Source organism: Aptenodytes forsteri, unplaced genomic scaffold (genome assembly GCF_000699145.1).
Source record: "Aptenodytes forsteri isolate BGI_AS27 unplaced genomic scaffold, ASM69914v1 Scaffold65, whole genome shotgun sequence".
NCBI classification, from domain to species: domain Eukaryota; kingdom Metazoa; phylum Chordata; class Aves; order Sphenisciformes; family Spheniscidae; genus Aptenodytes; species Aptenodytes forsteri.
Genome location: NW_008795127.1, coordinates 995,335 through 1,013,326, shown reverse-complemented (window position 1 = coordinate 1,013,326; position 17,992 = coordinate 995,335). Strand labels below are relative to the sequence as shown.

The following is a 17,992-nucleotide window of genomic DNA, read 5'->3' as shown; positions in this document are numbered from 1 at the left end:
TTCAAATGGTACTGTACAACTCAATAAAACTATAAGGCATCTGACTTTATTTTATGTACTTACTCAAAAAAAGTGGTCCATCCAGTCTCATCGCTTTTAGTTGCCAGAAGTCCACTGTTGCCATGGTAGGTAAATAAGACAAGCTCCTGCCCTTGTGCAGTCATGCTTTTCAAACACCCATTAGTGCCTATCGTCAACCAGATGACTTGGTTATCCGGAGAGACCACTCTTACTGGCATCCGGTTGGGATCCCGTCTGATACGAAGAGTGTTCCCATTGCTATCCGTTACCGCAGTAATATCATTATCATTACTGTAGCTAAAATTGTACAGATAGTCTCCGGTGACTAAGCTCACAGTGTACTGGTGAGTACCATTGACATCAAAGATATAAAGTTCTTGGTCAGTTGGAGAAGCAACTTCATAAAAGTTCACTGAATTCAATAAGGGTTTGTTCTTTGACACAGCCCGTATCCTAATATTTCCCAGATCAGCAATATACAGTGTGCCATCCGGAGACACAGCTAAGGAGGAAGGGGCATTAAGTTTGGCATCTTTAGCATAGCCATCTCCATTTTGATAGCAGTCACAGTTAACATCATTTTTGCAATCGCACTCTGAGGGTATTCCAGCAACTAATGAGATCTCTCCATCAGTTGTGACCTGTCTTATCCTATTAATCTTTTTTTCATCAGTTTCTGTAATGTAAAGTACCCCACTGTAGGACACGGCAATGGCAGTTGCTGACTCTAGCGTGGTCTGTACAGCGTGCTTTCCCACCGTGTACTCCACTCCGGGAACCTGGCAATGCATTGGCCTCCCCGCAGCAATGCGAACCTGACGGTTTTCAGTGATCTGCAAAACTACGTTGTTATCCAAAACATAAATGGAGTTATCCATTGGGTTGATAGCTAAATCTGTAGGCCATTCCAGACGAACCTTAACAAAGAGAAGTGTTTTGTTAAACAGTTAACCAGTGCAGATTAAATTCACCTTCCATTTTAGACACTGCTATAAGGATATTTTTCATCTGCTGTAACCAATCACGACAAAAAGACTTCTATGAAAATACCTGCAGCAAACTAAGGCTTTTCAGGGAAGCAAGGGGAACAATGTTCAGACATCTATTTTACTGAAAAAAAGCCAGTTGCATTGGAACTGTACTATAGGTTGAATTTCCCCTCCAATAAATGCTATTTTTTTCTGTATCACAAATGCATAAATAAAAATAGAGACAGATATCGAACTCTAAATACGTACTTTAAGGACAGTACCCATCTTTTATTCTTGTAATAGCAAAACCAACTTACTACCTTCCAAATTACGAAACACCGTACTGTTCTCCATTTTTAAACATACCACCAGTGATGTCCCTTCTTACCTACACAAGCTTCTTGAGACAAATAGAAAAATATGTTCTTTTCTATATATCCTCTCATTCACTCTAGTAGGCTAAGGATGTTAGTGATTCAGAAAACATCAACATGCCAAGATAGTTCTAACGGATCTGCCACTCTCCCAGTATTTACTACCAGACTTAATGTTTCCTGCTGATAGTTTTGCTGTTCTAAACTAAACTGAACTTTACGGGCAGAAAAATTGAATACAGCAGCATTTATAGCTAAGAGAATACACTGTGATTCATGCCCTTGGAATAGGTTTCTTTCTCTCCAAATTCTGCTGTTAAATATCCATTACACACTCCACCCAGTTTTATTTTAAGGGGGCAAGAAAGCTGCATTTGCATTTCTGGCCCCAGCTCAGCTTTCCAAATTAGCAGCAGCTAAAATGTACCTGGCTGATGTGCATGCTGGTATCACAGGTTAGAGGTCGTGCTGAGGTCAGGTCATTGGAGCCAAGCAAAGTAGATATTATTCCGTTCTGATCCACTTTTCTGATCATGGTCCCATCAACAAAGTAGATTAACCCGTTCCTGTCGATTGCTATTCCTTCAATGAAGAGAATAAAAATTAGTTTCTTGTACTAGCAGTGAATATATTATCCATAACAAAGGGCGTAACTGGTATGTATCTAGTGGAAATTAAGGGCAGAAAATATGGTCTTAGGCAGTAGGTAGTAAAACAGCTTGTAAACATATTTTGCATAATAAACCAATATTCAGTATGAAATCTACTACTGTCGATCACATTTGCTGTTCATTTGCTGTTGTGTGTTGAGAAGGGCCTAGCTTTTAAGTTAACCTGAAAAATGGGGTAAGTGGGACCAAAAGCAACACTGATTTTAAATCTTCACCGTTGCCTGCCAAACACATAATCTAAATGATCATTTAAAAATGCTCAATAACCATGAAAGCCAAATATTTCCTAAAAAATCAACCCAGGTCCCCTGTAGCTCTCCTCCTCAATGGTCTTTCCAGTTGGAAAAAATTACTCAAAACCACATTTTTGAACCAACTACTGGGTTCAGTAATTAAACACGATCATGCCCCCTGCTCTGAACTTTCATGTGATTTTGAAAGTTACGGAGGGATAACTCTTTTTACCTTTAGGGCTCATGAGAGTTGCCTCCACCGCCTTGCCTCCATCACCACACCTTGCCTCATCAAATGGAAGGCACTGCTCTCCTGTTCCTCCTATTACCTCAGCATTTTTGGTCAGGTCTTTCACACCCGTGAGCGACTTGGGCCGATAAATCCTGCGTGTGTTTGTGTCGGAAACGTACAAATCTCCCGTCACGGGGTCAGTTGCGAGGTAGTATCTGTGAGCTGGGTTGTTGCTGTAAAACGGAATTATACATTGCATAGGCTGTAATTAATTGCACCGAACATTGGATCGAGAAGAAAAGGCTTCAGTTCATACGCAGTGTGTAGTAAGGCATAAATAGGTAAAACCCAGGGTGATGCTCCAGGCATACGCGGCACAGGTGATGGGGCCCCAAAACCTTTCTTGGTTCTCATTTCTTGCCTGTGTCACAGGCAGTCCAATCTAGACTACTCATCCTTTTGGGACAGAAGATCCATTTTGTCCGTGATGCTCACAGGCCTGTTCTATGGTCTTTAATTAGAGACAGCTCCCGTCTCTGTAATAGGCCAAATCAAAATACTGGAGTCTAAAAAACTCCCCGGCTTTCTGGGAACCTTTATCCAGTTCCAAACTTTGCAGCAGAACCCCAGCCCTCGCTTACACTTTGTTGCTGTTATCATCCTATCTGTTTTATGATGATTTCTATAAGGCTGCTGGGGTGGATGGTTTATATAATTCATAAACAGATAAGGCAGAGTTCATATTATTAGTTCACAGGCAAGAGATAAGACATCCTTCATAAGTATTTGTTTAATCCACTGCTTTCAACGCCGTGATACGCATGATTTAACACATTAGGAAATGTCATCTTTTCCACCAGAGCACCGAGCAGAGCTTTTCCGTTCTTCTTAATTCAGAGTCATATTTCAAGTAACTGTACACATTGGCACAAAACCACTAACTATGCCAACACAGTCTTTATTACAGTGAAAATATATATTGCTAACCATTTTCCCAGAAACGTACATTTTGCCTCTCCACTGGTGCCACATAATTGAGAATTACTGTCTTTTCTCCCCTGCTGGTGAAAAAAACAGCCCTGGAGAGTACCTTTTCGGTTGATGTATTATGATGTAGAAACTTAACCCACTGCAGTTGGGATTCCTGACCTAATTTATGGCAGGAAGAGCTGAAACAAGGCCATGTAAATACAGGAGGTAATTTCAGATGCTCTCCTAATAGACTGAAGCAGAGTGTCAGAACAGTCAGTCCCACTTCTGATGTTTGCAAAAGCGCTGCTTAAACAGATCTACCAGTCTTGGTGATAGCCAAACATCTGTTCGCAGAATGCTGTACTGCACGTTTGGTAAACACATAACTGTGCTAATGTAACACATTTTTATGTACTGCCACTTGGAACAAGGAACAAGAGACCAACAGGAACAACTTGTGAACAAATTATGTCTTTTAGCAGGGACAGATTTTTATAGCTATCCAATTACAAAAACACAGAAAAAATGTGTTACATAAATAGGATTTTCTTTGGTTTTAAGACTTTTAACATGTTGCTTCAGAACGAGGAAACCAAGTGAAGCAGACTAATGCAATCAAATACACAGTGATTAGCACCTCTTAAAAAGCTCTGCTATAGAGCTGTGTTGTACAGCATGTCTGAAAACAATTAAATGTAGGCTTACTTTAAATTTGTCTGTTAAAAATCTATTATTGCCAATGTGCTAAATCGTTGAAAGGTATTTTCAAAACCTTAATTTACGCAGAGATCATTTAATATGATCACTATGTAGTGTACGAATTATTTATACCTCTACAGACTGCAAATTAAATTATACCCATTTACATGATTACTTTGGTCTTTAAGAAACTTTGCAGACACTTCAAATATAAACACATTGCAAAATGTAAAATGTGCCATTAAATTTTACTTCATCGTAATTTAAAATAAAATCCTTTCTTATACTACTAAAATCTAAATTAAAGTACTTCTCTCCAACTCATCTAACATTGCCTCAATCATATTTTTCAATTGTTGGAATAAAGAGTCATCAAATCAATAACTAAATAATTTATGCCTAGCAGTTATTTCTTTCTAAAATGAATTTTTAAAGCTGTTTTCTTCATAAATATGAAAACATTTCTCTATTTTAATTAATTCTAACAAAAATGACAAAGCTCTTCTTATTTGGGATAAGTTCTCATAGTGAGTACTGTATCCTCACCAAAACAAAAAGATTCAGCTGATAATTTAAGGATAGTTTCTCATTTTATAAAAAAACTCCAAAGTTTGGGAGTGCATAGGATATTATTATTGAATCAATATAAACTCTCCAATTTGTCATATGTAGATGTCTAATGGCTCCTTTCTGAGATAATACAACAGGCTTAACTTCAGCGTTTCTTTTCAAGTGAAGGTTAAAAAGCTGAGGCAGCTTTAGCTGATAGAAAAGCCCCATTAATTCACAGGAGCAAGGTACAATCTGAGGAACTGAGTAAATGTCCAGTGAAAACCACGTTTGTTTTCTAGCCAGAAAACATCTATGCACACTATGCAGATCTCAAAAATAGTACAGGGATAAGCAGCCAGCAGCTGGAAAGCTGCACAGAGTTTATTCTATTTCATTGTAGCTTGAAATAATATTAAGCTTCTGCCTTCTACCAATAACAACAAACGCAAAGAAGTAAAATCCACAGTCAGTGACTTCTTGACTCATTCAGTATCGCCTAATTGCTGTCAGTAGCTCTGAAAAACATGCAGTTACATACCAACAGGGGCTCCTATAAAGACAAATGACTACAAATTAACTTGTTCTGTCTATGCCAAGTAATAGTAACAGTGCTTCGAATTTGAAATGCACACACACGTGTGCAAATACATACACACACACGCGCACAGAGCTATAATAATCTATTTCCCATTGCATAATTTTATCTTGCTTACACTGATCTTTTAATTCTTCAGCTGTCAGATCACCTGCATTACTCTCCAGGCACGAATTTTTTAAAAATAATCTTCCTGCTTCAGTCCCCCTATCTCCCCCATTCGCTCTGTGCCTTCCAAACCATATACCCTCAAAGCTGTTTTTAGGTTTTGCTGAACTTTTTTCTGGCTCTTTACAGACTTGGGATACCGCCATAGCCTACAAATGACCTCCCTGTCTTCAAAGTCCTTCTAAAAATTACTTCTTCCATGAATGCCTATCAGCATTAATCACCCACAGGCAGCAGTGTGTATAAAGACATCAGTTCAGCTTTGAGATTTAAAAAATGTTAGGTCACTGGTACATGAGGGGATAAATTTGATCTGCATTGTCTCTCTAATTTAGAGTACGGGCTCCTTGAGGTGGGAGGCACATCACTCTGTGCTGAAGCACTGTGTTTATAGGTGAGGAAAGTTCAATGCTTGAATAGATCTGAACTGAATCTGAACTAGTATTTAGCCTTGTTCATTAGTTTTACTTGGGGAATGCATATTTTAGTGCATTTTCTTAGTTTCGATACCTAGTAATTATATATTGCAAAGTGGTCTGTTGAGGGCTGTTTTCCAAACTGCAATTTAAATAGAAATCTCCTCAACATTTCACAGGGCTCTGCATGACTTTGCATAGGCAAAAGAAGCTACTTGGTCTCACGGTGTGTCCTTAATATGGGGAACCCATGGCCACAGGATTTGGTGGATCCTAAAAGTTTACGTGTTAAATAAAAATCAGCTAAATTAATAGAATCAAAAGCTGTCAGGGGATATTAAGCATAAAGATGCCACTCTTGGCTTAGGAAGCCCCTGAGCAGCAAACCCCTAAGGCTAAGAGTGGACACTGGGAAAATGTTGTATGAGGGAGAGAAAACTCAAACTTGTAGTAGACTGTGTCAGGCTGCACAGTGGGCTCCACACCCACTGCCCACTGGCTCCACAACAGCTCCTGCAGAGCCAGTTCTCCACGTTCCTCTATGCCTCCTTCTGCCTCAGGAGGAACCCCCACCTTCACAGCTGATACACGAGCCCGTGAAAATGCTGTTACACTAATTTGTGCAATATGATTGCAATTTCGCTACCCGGAGCTTCCGCATGTGTAGGCATGAACAAAGGAGAAAAGCTTCAATGTTCTCCTTCACCAACTTTTCTCACATGCAGGGATCTAGTTTCTGAAACGCCGCAGTTGAGCCTGTGACCACAGTTCTGCCAGAGGTAGAAGAGGGCGTCGCTACTAAATCACAGCAAAACAAACCTCACTACGCGTCCGTTCCTTAATCCCGTTTGTCCATTCCAAATTGCCATTTTGAGTATTATTCCGTATTCCATACATTTGCCGACAATGTCTTATCCAGCTGCAATCACAACTTTGTGATACCATACGGCATATAATTCTTTTAAAAGCAGTGGAACAGATGTAAATTAAACATAATAGTGAAAACCTAAAACCACCAAATAGAAGACATTGCCTCTGAGTCACACCTGGAAAATAACATAAAACCAGCTAGACTGTGCATCAACTCCCGATTCTGATCATTAGTGCCGATGCAAACACCTTATTTAGTTATGGAATTTTTTGCCTAACATGTTTGAAACATACTTTTTTAAACATAAAACCCTTCCTCATAAAGAAGTATGTCCAAAGCAAAGTGAATTTTAAAAAAAGGAGAACTGAGATACGACTCTCTGGGATTTATTTAAAAACAAGGAAGGAAAACGATTGGCAGCAAAAATGGGAGAGAAAGGGACCAGCGGGGCTGCCGAGCCCCTGTACTTAGCAGTTCCACCACAAAGTCTTGCAGGGTTTCATGTATCCAGCAAGATTTTAGCATAACTCTGCTTTTGTCTCCTTATCAGCACCGGCTGCTGTGGCACAGCAATTCTAAGCATCCACCTTCTTCTCTTCTGTTCTTGCCACTATTGTAGTGATGCCAGGACGGATGAATGCTGTACTACAATCCTTCTGATTACTATTGTTTTTATGACCAGTCATGATTCTTGGTGTACTTTAAAATCTTAACTCCTAGAGTTGTGTTATTATGGGACAACTTCAACTTTCATTATTAAGAGAAGTTCACCTTTAAAGAAACAAATGTGTTAAATGTGAGCCTGAAAAGATTCAACATCAAAAGGCTAATGAAATGAACTCACTTGATACTTTTATAATTTTATTACTTATATGCCATTCTCATTGTATTTGGGGTATCTGATTAATGAGTGAGTTTTGATAGGATCAGCAAAAGTGCTGCCAGCAAGGCATAGAAGTGAGCAGAGATGAGGGGACAGCGAAGGAGGGCAGACACAAGCATAAAAAGAAGCCTGGCTGTGGACAGAGAGTGATGAGAAAAGAGGAACTCGTATCCGAAAGGACGATACAGCCTGACAGCTGACATAACTAAAACATATGAACTCATTATTTTTGAAAAATACTCCTCTTTTCTAATAATACATCTCAGAAATGACTTCCCCATTATAAGCATTCATTTGTTAAAAAAGAAAAAAGAACAGTTAAAATATAAATCTTCTTTAAGGAATGCTTACCTATGTCTAAAATCTTTATTTCTTGGTGGGAGCAAGTAAAAAAGAATAGAAAAACATTGTTAGAAAAACATTCAGAAAGGATGTTAAAAGATGAAAAGAAGGCAACATTTACAGCTCTCGTTAGTGAAGTGGTGAATGATCGCCTTTTGTCCGCTCCTGTCGACTACGCAGGTTAACTCTTAAAATCCACAGAATAATTACTTTGGGTAGATTAAATTCTCACAGATTACATAAGCATAGTTAAAATATTTTACCAGGGTAAAATTTTTTCACTTCAGTTTTAAATACTTTTTCAAATGTATTAAAATCTTTTGACTTGACTTTTTTTGTTCCCAGAAGCATTTGGAAACTCTGACTTACACAATGTCAGAAATCTATTCCATACTTTAGTTTGCAACAGTAATTCACAACTCCAAAAGTCCGAGATGAGAAAAAAACATACCTTAGCTCCAGAACACTAGTTACATTTCCAGATGGGAATATCCGCCGAACATAGTTGAAATCCCCCACGTAAAGACTGCCATCTATCCCACAAGCTAAGGCAACCGGAGCCAATAATTTATTACCATCAGCTTGACCGTTACAACTTGGACAGGAGATGCTACGTCATCTTCCATTGCCCATAATGCTACTAACAACTGGGGGTTGCTGCGATATAAATTGATTTTCACCATTTCCTTTGTAGAGGATTCCTGGCAGATAATATAAAAACCACAAAATAATAAAATAGTTTATAAAAACTTTGAATGTATGTACATAAAATGATGCATAAGTTTTCTAAATATTCTTTCAGTCGATTAATATAATTTAATGGACTTTTAAATGTTTCACCACCATATTTTTCTCAGTGCAAGTAACAGAACTTTATTAAAACATTTGTAGTTATATTTAAGTCACAGGCACACTAAAATACACACAAAGCATTAAATTATCTTGTACATAAAATGTAGTAGAAACACTAAATATACTAGCATTTAAAACCCAAACAAGTTTTCAGTCATTCTTATTTTTAAATGTTAATAATTTTAGTAGTTATAATTCAGAATAAAAACTGTCATTTTCAAGGAAATGCAAGGTGTACTGAATGAAATCAAGGTCTGTGTTCCTAATTCCTTACAGTTTCAAAATTCCCCAGAAGTGATTGAAATTCCAACTGTGCACATATTGTAAAAAAGAAAAAAATTGTATTTGCAAATTGTATTCCTAAAGTCCTACTATAACTAATTATGAATATGATGTCAAATGTAATCTAAAGTGGATTACTGCTGCAAATTGTAAATATTAATTAAAGAGCTACTTCAAAAAGTTGGAGATTGCCTCAATTTTACATTATAAAAGACTCTTTACTCAGCTTACAATAAAAATGTACCTCTGGCAACAAAGTCTGCCTCAATACCATGTCTGCAGTTATAGGCAGTTATTAAAAATGTCAAAACAACAAAAAAAATGTGGTGGCAGGCCAACCTGCCTCTTAAACTTAATTCTGCTTTGAGGCATGAAAGGAACAGTAATTTTGTGAAGACAAAGCAACATTCCAGCAGTATTTTTCTTCCTTACAGCCTCCATAGGGAATTGGAGAAGAAAAATGCATGCTTTATGTTAAATTTCCAGTCTGAGGAAAAAAAGTGTGAATTTACAGTGTGTTAAAATGTTGCCAGGACCCTCATTATTACATCTCTCAATGAATCCATTGAGGTGTACTCTACAAATGGTCAGCTATTATGGTTTTACTCGTAAGTTACAGTACGTCTTTCCGTGGTACAATCCATGTAAAGTACATGGCACTTTGTACTTCAGAGTGATACGTGTTTTATTGATTGTGTGCTCAGAGCTTCAGAGGCAGTTTGGGGCTGAGGGATACATTTCTCTTTTGAGATGCTTAGAAGAAATTTCAGATGTATTCCTCTTTCTCTCCCCACCCCCAAAATCCACTCTATACTGAAAAATATGAGAAAAAATACTTTGTTTTCCTCTTTAAATGTTTTAGGTGTCTCCACTACTTTTTAATGTTATAAAATTTAGGAGATTATAAGCGTAAAATCAATATACATGATAAAATTGGGAAGAATGAAAATGGTTTATGGAAACCTAACGGCAAGTAATCTAAATAAGTAATCTAAATCAAAAGAGGGAGAACGTATTTTTCATGAATAGTTAAAGCCAGAATGCATTAACAGTATACGAAATCCCCTCTCCTATGATTACATCATCTATGACAATCACGGCACCATAATTTTGCCTGGAATAGCCGAGTTCTATAATTTTCATCAGAGGAATTCTACAAGTCAGCACAGTGCACTATTGCACCTGATTTATTCTGTCATTACCTTGAAAAATTGGTCCTTCACATTTCTCCTCTATTATCACTGACTAAAAGATGTACATTAGACTATTTACTGCAGTAGTTTGAGATGTCCATACAAACACTGTCTGCACTCTCCTCTGAATAAATTTCTCCAGCTCATCCACCTTGTCATTACAACTCTCCACTTCGTTTATTCAATTAGACACACGTCACTTTGAAAAGTCATTACTTGTCAAATGTACTCTTGAACATAATTTAAAGCCACCATCAATTTACCTTGTGAACAGAATCAATCTTATCTATATATTTATAATTATAGCTCTTTAAATTTTTAGATGGATTACCTTACAATAATTTGCACAGGGTTTTTCTGACATTTTAAATTAGGTACAATGACACCTTTTCCCTTGATTTGGTTACCTTGTTTTTCTACCAGTTAGAAGCAATGCTTTAGATGGTGATTAGCATATCGCACAAAATAAGCTCATGTACTAGTGGGAGACCTCCAAGGGACACCAGGTACTGCAGAAGTGATGTTCTTCCCGCTGAATTACTTCCGGGCTCCTCTCTGCATAAAAATCGAGTGCGACCAACTCCCACCTCGAGCCATGCGACTCTGCTTATTTCACCTTTCTTACATGCTTCCAGCCAAATTTTTCCAAATTTCCTCCTGTTCAGCGTTGAGCTGGGGTTTCCTTAGCATGGCACCCTCCAGACAGTTGCTGAGTCGCACACCGGACAAATTTACCTTGGTGCCAAGGCACAGTTCTGGTAAATGTGTATTGCTCCTCACCTTTCCACTGAAATTAAGGAAGACTCGCTCACTAGCAGCTGGACTCTGTCCTGAAACAAGGGGCACAAGTGCCCTCGCTGACTCAAGGCAGCATCATTTGTCACCTGCTGTGTGCTAAGCTGACCACAGCATCCTGGGGAGGATTCACCTCATGGAAGGATTTAAACGGGAGGAGAGTATAAATGAGTGCTCATCCTCCAGAAGAGATGGCACCCATGTGCTAACTGCTCCCACAAGCAGCCGTGCTGGGGCTGGGGATATCATGACATGAAGAGGAACACCTCCTGTATAAATGAGGAATTTAATATTGGGAGTGAAGAGCGCTCAGTTTGGCAGGAGTGTCTCTTATTCTGTTTAATTTTCACTCATTGTGAAAACTGAAAGTGAAAACATTGTTCAAGATACTGTTAACATACAACAGTTAATCCCAGTAACAATGCTGACACGTACAATTGCTTTAGAAATAGTGTCTCCTTAGCATCACTCAATTTTTAAAAACAATTTCAACATTTTTGGATTGGTTTTTTTTGGTAAGCATATCTAACACAGGCTGACACTGTTAGATGAAATTATTAATGCGTATGTGTTTATAGGATCAAGAAACATGACATACACTCTAAAGCTGAAAGCATTTACCATATGCAAAACTTTCCATAAGTTCCTTTTTTACAGTAACAAAGCAAACATTTGAAAAGTTAGCATGAGATACCTAAAGTGCAGGGCAACTGAGTATTAAAATTAGCAAGAAGAAAATGAACTCCTTACCATTCTGAACATCCAATACATGATGTTTATCCAATGTCCAGCCCCCCATGTTGGAGGCATCCAGTTCATAACCCTGCAAAATGGCAGTCCGCTTTTCCCAGAGAGTTAGATCCAAGCAAGACTCATATTCATAACCTACAGACACTAAAATAACAGTAAATTTCCTCATTAAGTATAGGATCTTGTTCAGAAGAAGAGTTTAAAGAATGTGATTTCCTTAAACTACATACATTCTTCTGCTCTCCCAGGCTACCTGAAAATCCCTATGGCTTCCTTAGATGTACTGAAAATATTAAACAGAATTCCAAAATCCTTTAAAAAGCAATCCTGGGTTATTAAAATAATTTCAGTTATTAAAAGTAAGTGGATTGGGACAGGTACAGAGGAAAGCCATTTTGTGAAGTATATCAGAATGCTATTGTGTTCTAAACTACAAGGAGTGCGCAGACTAAATACCATACTGTATTATTAGGCTGAGGGCTACTTCCTGGGGATGAACTAGAAGTGAAAAATGACTGTGGTCTCTTTTTCCTTTTGAAGGAAATTTTTTCTTATAAAGTTTAGATTAGTATTTTCCAATATATTTTAATATCCATTGTTATTTCTCATCTTGTTCTGCTACGTATTTTCTACTTAATGGATAGAAGTATTTGAGATACACGTATTTTCTACTTAATGGATAGAAGTATGTAAGATATGCTTCCCTATTTTCAAGACAACAGTAAAAATGCAAAAAACCCTCCATAACACACGTACCAACAGCTTCAGATAATCCATAGACTCTCTGGTTGTATGCATCAGTTTTATCCCATATGAAAGTGTAAGCCAGATTTGGGGATGCAGGGAACCATTTTTGGAAAAGTCTTCCCACCACTGCCACCATAAGATGAACCTTCATTAAATTAAATGGTATAACAGATTGGGTCATAGTAATCTTCAGAACAGATTTATATCCTGCAGCCCTGGAGCTTAAGTATGATAACTTCAAATCGGTTCCTGGTATCGTCGTTTCTTCATGAAGTACCTATGCATTGGTAAGAAAAAAATACAGTATTTGAATGGTTTTGAAATTAAACAGAACAATGCAGCTATCATAAAAGGAGGCCTGACATGATGCTACATGACAATCCATTAGCAAGTATCATATAAATCCGGCCTTCATTTAATAATGTAAAAAATACATAAATAAATAACAAGATTTCACCTTTTTTCCTGAAAAAGGAAGTCTAAATTCTTCGTTATACTGAAGCTGCTTAGTTGATACTTTCTGCTGAAGGATTTAATCTCTCCTTTATTTTTATGTGGGGAAAGGAAGCATGCAGGAGAGGGAAAACACCCCCAACTGCTTTTTCCAAAAGAGGTAAAAAAGCATCTTTCATCTAAGTGAAAATAGCCCCTTTTTATGCTGCCACTCATGTCCCAATTATGGATACTTAATAAAGGCAGTAGAGTCTCTAAGCACCGCAAAGCTTCAGATTTGGGTTGGGATGTCTAATTGCTCCTGCAGGAGCAGGAAGGACTTTTAGGTGGTTTATTATTTGCATTATGTGTAGATTGTAAATACTTTGAACTAGAGCATTCTTCCATTTATTTCAAAGACAGATAAGTAGGATGCCTCAGGGAAAGCTTTTCCATATTTCCTGATCAATATTCACTACTCAGACACCAGCTCACCACTTTCTCATTTCAGAGAGGTGCAATGATTCAATTTTATTTTTCAAAGGTTCCTCCCCGCCCCTACCTTGTCTTTTCCTCTGAGCTGAGGAGCTTTTGTGGGTGATGGATGGATGTGAGAGGTTTCTGCGTAACATGGATGAAGACAGCCTATATAAAGACTGTCCTATACCTCAGTCGGGACATAAATACTGAGAGCCAGCACTTCAGGTGAACAGCTACCAAGTATCCCAGCTTACTGAAAAAAAAAAGTATCTACACACATTTATAAAGATAATGTTTCTCTGGTGGGAAGAGAGGGCAAAGGACGCTGAAGAACAAGCCCAGCGCCTTGGTGGTGTCAAAGGAGAACTCTTGGGGAAGTAAATTTGGAAAGCTTTATTTTACTTTCCTGTCTCCTAGTCCTAAAGTCTGAAGACCAAACACTAATTAATATCAGTGGAAAGCAGACTTCAGGGACAGCACTGTCACAAATATTAGGCTTGAGACTTCAGTGGGATCGTAAGCTGGCTACTGAATAAGTGCTAAGTTAGCTCTCTATGCTAGAGAAATCCTTGGACACTGCTTTTAAACAACTGACTGCGCTGAATAGGACCAACTGATGTGGTTTATGCTCTTGAGGCGGGCAACAGGTGCTACACCATCCTCTATGTTAGCACTTTTGCTGGGATATAAAGAAAGATTTATATGGTATTAATTATATCTATCTCCTTCCCAATAACAGTAACAAAAAATCAGAAATAGTATTTTGACTCATTGTCTGGCACAAATGGTTATTTACATCTGATATATGTAGGCATGCAACTCTTCTTCTCCAGTAAGACTAGTAAGACTTCTCCAGAGCTGCAGGAAGTAAAGGAGGAATTGGAAGATGCTAAGACAAACTAAATTCTGATTTAAAAATTCTTAATTCTTAATCTTCGAACGTTTCTTTTTTCCCCACCAAGAACCTGCATCACTGAGAAGAAATGACAAGCAGTACCATCACTTGGAAGGAGGTGAGAGTGGCATCATTTCTGTTTGTAAATCTAGTCTGCTCTCCCTCAGTCCAATATATGCACAGTATCTAAGCCAGAGGACAATCATATCTTTTCTACACAAGCAAAACCCGCTCTCTCTAGAGAGATAAGTGATTGTGAACATGTTCCTTTTCTAAGGCTTCGAAGGAAAAACACAAACCACCTAGGAGCAAAAGACAAATTCCTCCTCAAGACATCAGCAGGACTCTCATACACTGCACATCAAAACTAGTCTAACAGATGGAAGTCTCTGTAAGAAAGAGGAAAAAAAGAAATAATACGCTTGTAATAGGACACAATTTAATGGACCTCACTGGTCTCCTGTTACGACTATTGCTTCTTTTACAACTGCAACTGTGGAAGAGCAGCGTTAAACACTTAGGTGGTCTTCCAGTACTCTTGGCTGAGGTAACTGGCAATAAAGAGGACACCTTGAAGTTTCAATTTCCAAGAAATTCCACTGTGTATTTGGATTACTATCAAATTAGAAACTAGGACACTCGTGCAGTTCTCAGTGAGGTTTAAAACAAAACCCAAACCCCTATTATTATAGTTTCTGCAGAAGCCTCAAATATCTGCTGGAAATCTGACTTATAACTTCCTTCTTTCCATAAAATATCCCCTGTAGTAACTTATTTTCTTGAGAACTTTAGAAATTTAGAGGTAAGGTTATGCATCTCAATCTCTCTCCCAGAATCAACCATTACAAAGAGAATTAAACAGTTTAATGTTCATCCGAAAAGTTAAATCATCAGGCACAGCAGAAAGCATCCTATGGGAGCCATGACAACACATCAATTGTAAAGCAATCAGGAAAGTCATCCAGTATAAAAGTCACATCAGGAATCACCAACACAACCAAGCTGTCTGTACTTTACCTTTTCCAGATAGAGTATCAAACTACCTTCAGAAAGGCTGATACCCTAAGGGGACTGAGTTACAGCCCAACCACCAAATTCTAATGGTTGACATTTTATTTATGGATGATCAAGCTTCTCGGAAGGACAGCTATGAAATATTTAACCTACAGGACTGAGATAAGGGTCACCTCAATTTTCACAAAGACAGAGTTTGTTGTCCTGAGAGTTCAACCTGGCAACTGAGTCACATAAATTGTGCAGGGCTCCTTGTTTCTCCTGGCCAGCAGGACTAAAGCTGTTCAGGCTCTGGAATGCTTTCCTGCTCCAAAATATTAGTATGATTCAGGTGACACGCTCTGATGGTATTAAGAATGCAGAATAAGGAATTTAATTCAATTAGGGGGAAAAATGCCTGCTGTGATTTTTTTTTTGGCAAAATGAGCAACTTCAGTAGAGGATTTGAGAACAAATTTTGCAAATGAGTGCAAACTTTAGTCCTAATGTCAGAAAAAGATTCTTTGCCAAGAAGTAACAGCTGAACTGCTGCATTAAAATGTAACATCATCTTGGTTTGAGAAGAGTAAAGATGGCATTTTTAGATACAGGTAGATATTGGCAACTACTGCTATTACACACAGGTTGAGACCAAAGAGTACTAAAATTATACTTCTTTAAGTAGAAGTTGAAACTGCTCATTTCAAGATGGAAAAATCTTTTCCTTTTAAAAAAAGACTTCCCCTAGAATTGAGGCTCTTAAATGAACTTAAAAAAATAACCTTGAGTTAACAATATAAAGCAAGGAGAAATGAAAAGGGGAAAAAATACTTGTTTTTTCTAGACTTAAAACATTGCTGAGATACCACAGAGAAGAGGGATAGGAAAAAGCCTAGAAGAAACGTGTAGAAACCTAAAAATGTGTCCATAAAAGAATACATTAAGAGGTGTATATAAAGTTTCAAACAGAAAGCAAAAGAGAAGAAAACCCGAAAACGTGCTGGAAAACAAGGACACATAAATGGAGACATCTGGCTCTAAGAGTAGCTAAGTGAAACTAGGAGGCAGCATCCATGTAATACTGGAATATCTAGACATCCTATTATACTGTCCTTTTAAATGATAAAATAGGTTAATTTCTTTGCTGAAAATCCAGTCACCCTGAAGTTACAAACAATCATTTTTATTAAGTCACTGAGGGCTGTATTTTACCCTGAATTCTTCTGAGTAAATACATTTTGCCAACTTCTGCTGTATAGTATTGCCAGTAGTGAGAGTCAGAGGAGAGGGAAAAAAAAAAGTGGGCAACCTTGAACATATAATTTGAAGGAAAACTTTTCAGTCTTCATTCTCCCACACACTTGAGGTGACGGAAACAAGCTGCTCGGGACCTGCAGAAGGCATCTTGCAAGCGTACGTAACAGTGGATAATAGGAGTTTATGAGAAGCAAAGCCTCAAAAACTCAATTTCAGAATTGCTCATTGTGACTCACATGTGGGTTTCTGCCAGACCGCACTGCATATGTGGCAAACAGACATTTATTATATCAGGAAAAAGACAGCAACAATATTACCTAACACATATAAGCAGCTCCAGCTTAACCTGATCTCCCTCATCTGCATGCAGTTTACTGTCTTGTTCCACACTGATTAATTTCAGCTAGTTAAGTCTAGGCTAATGCTAACTTGCAATTAAAAGTAGATAAAGTCATGCCTAAGCAGTCCAAATTTAGTTAACATGTTACTTATTATCATCCCTCTTGAGTAATGATCTGTTGGTTCTGTGACCACCCCTTTACCCACTGCATTTGTTCTTTCCCCTTGTTTGCCTTCTTTCTTCAGTTTTCTTTTGTGCTGCTTCTTTGGTACAGACCCCTGATTAATTCCCCCTCTGATCAATCTGGGATTCATAAGCCACTAAGTACACTCTTTTGGAAACATCATCTCCAAGCGATGATGAAGCACTTCAGGGGATGATGATTACAGCAGCACATCGTTTTTTCCTGTAGTACGTGACAGTGAGTGCTTTCACACCACACGAACAGGGTGACTAATACTGACTGAAGGAACATGGGGAACGATTTCTTTCTTTGTGCCTTCATCCAGAGTCCCACACTTTAAACTGGCATTGCCCCTTTTTAATGTAAAGATCTACAGCAGTTCCCCCAGAGCTGAACAGACAGTTCTGAATGGAATCTGGTTCTGTCCATCTTTTATCAGACTAGTGAATTTTTTGGGAGACAGGCTGTTGAGCATTATGCATTTCCAAGGAGAACCTGACCCTAAAGGGGTATGTCCCAGGCACGACAGCTCCCACTTGCCAAAGCAAGGGATTACACGTGTGATGAGCAAAGAATGTAGAAAAAAATACTCCTTGATGTTTTTTTACACAGTACCGGAACCAGATTTTTGCATACCTAACAACAGTACTGTTTTTACCTCATCATAAATGACCCATCAACACCAACTGCCTAGGATCTGCTGAGAATATGATCTTTCCTTCCAGCTGGTTTTCTAGGGAAACCAACTTGACCCAATGGTCCTGCCTGTCAGACCTCCCACCTCACTACTTT

General features: G+C 38.2%; 1 protein-coding gene across 1 annotated transcript in view; it reads right to left on the bottom strand.

Moving 5' to 3' along the window:
• Positions 1–17,992, bottom strand: part of TENM3 (teneurin transmembrane protein 3) — a 352,902-nt gene that overhangs the window by 37,101 nt on the left and 297,809 nt on the right. The window contains 6 exon segments of the mRNA XM_009277346.2: positions 64–938; positions 1,794–1,948; positions 2,503–2,735; positions 8,452–8,701; positions 11,873–12,016; positions 12,629–12,896. Of these exon segments, the coding sequence (XP_009275621.2) occupies positions 64–938; positions 1,794–1,948; positions 2,503–2,735; positions 8,452–8,701; positions 11,873–12,016; positions 12,629–12,896 (1,925 nt within the window).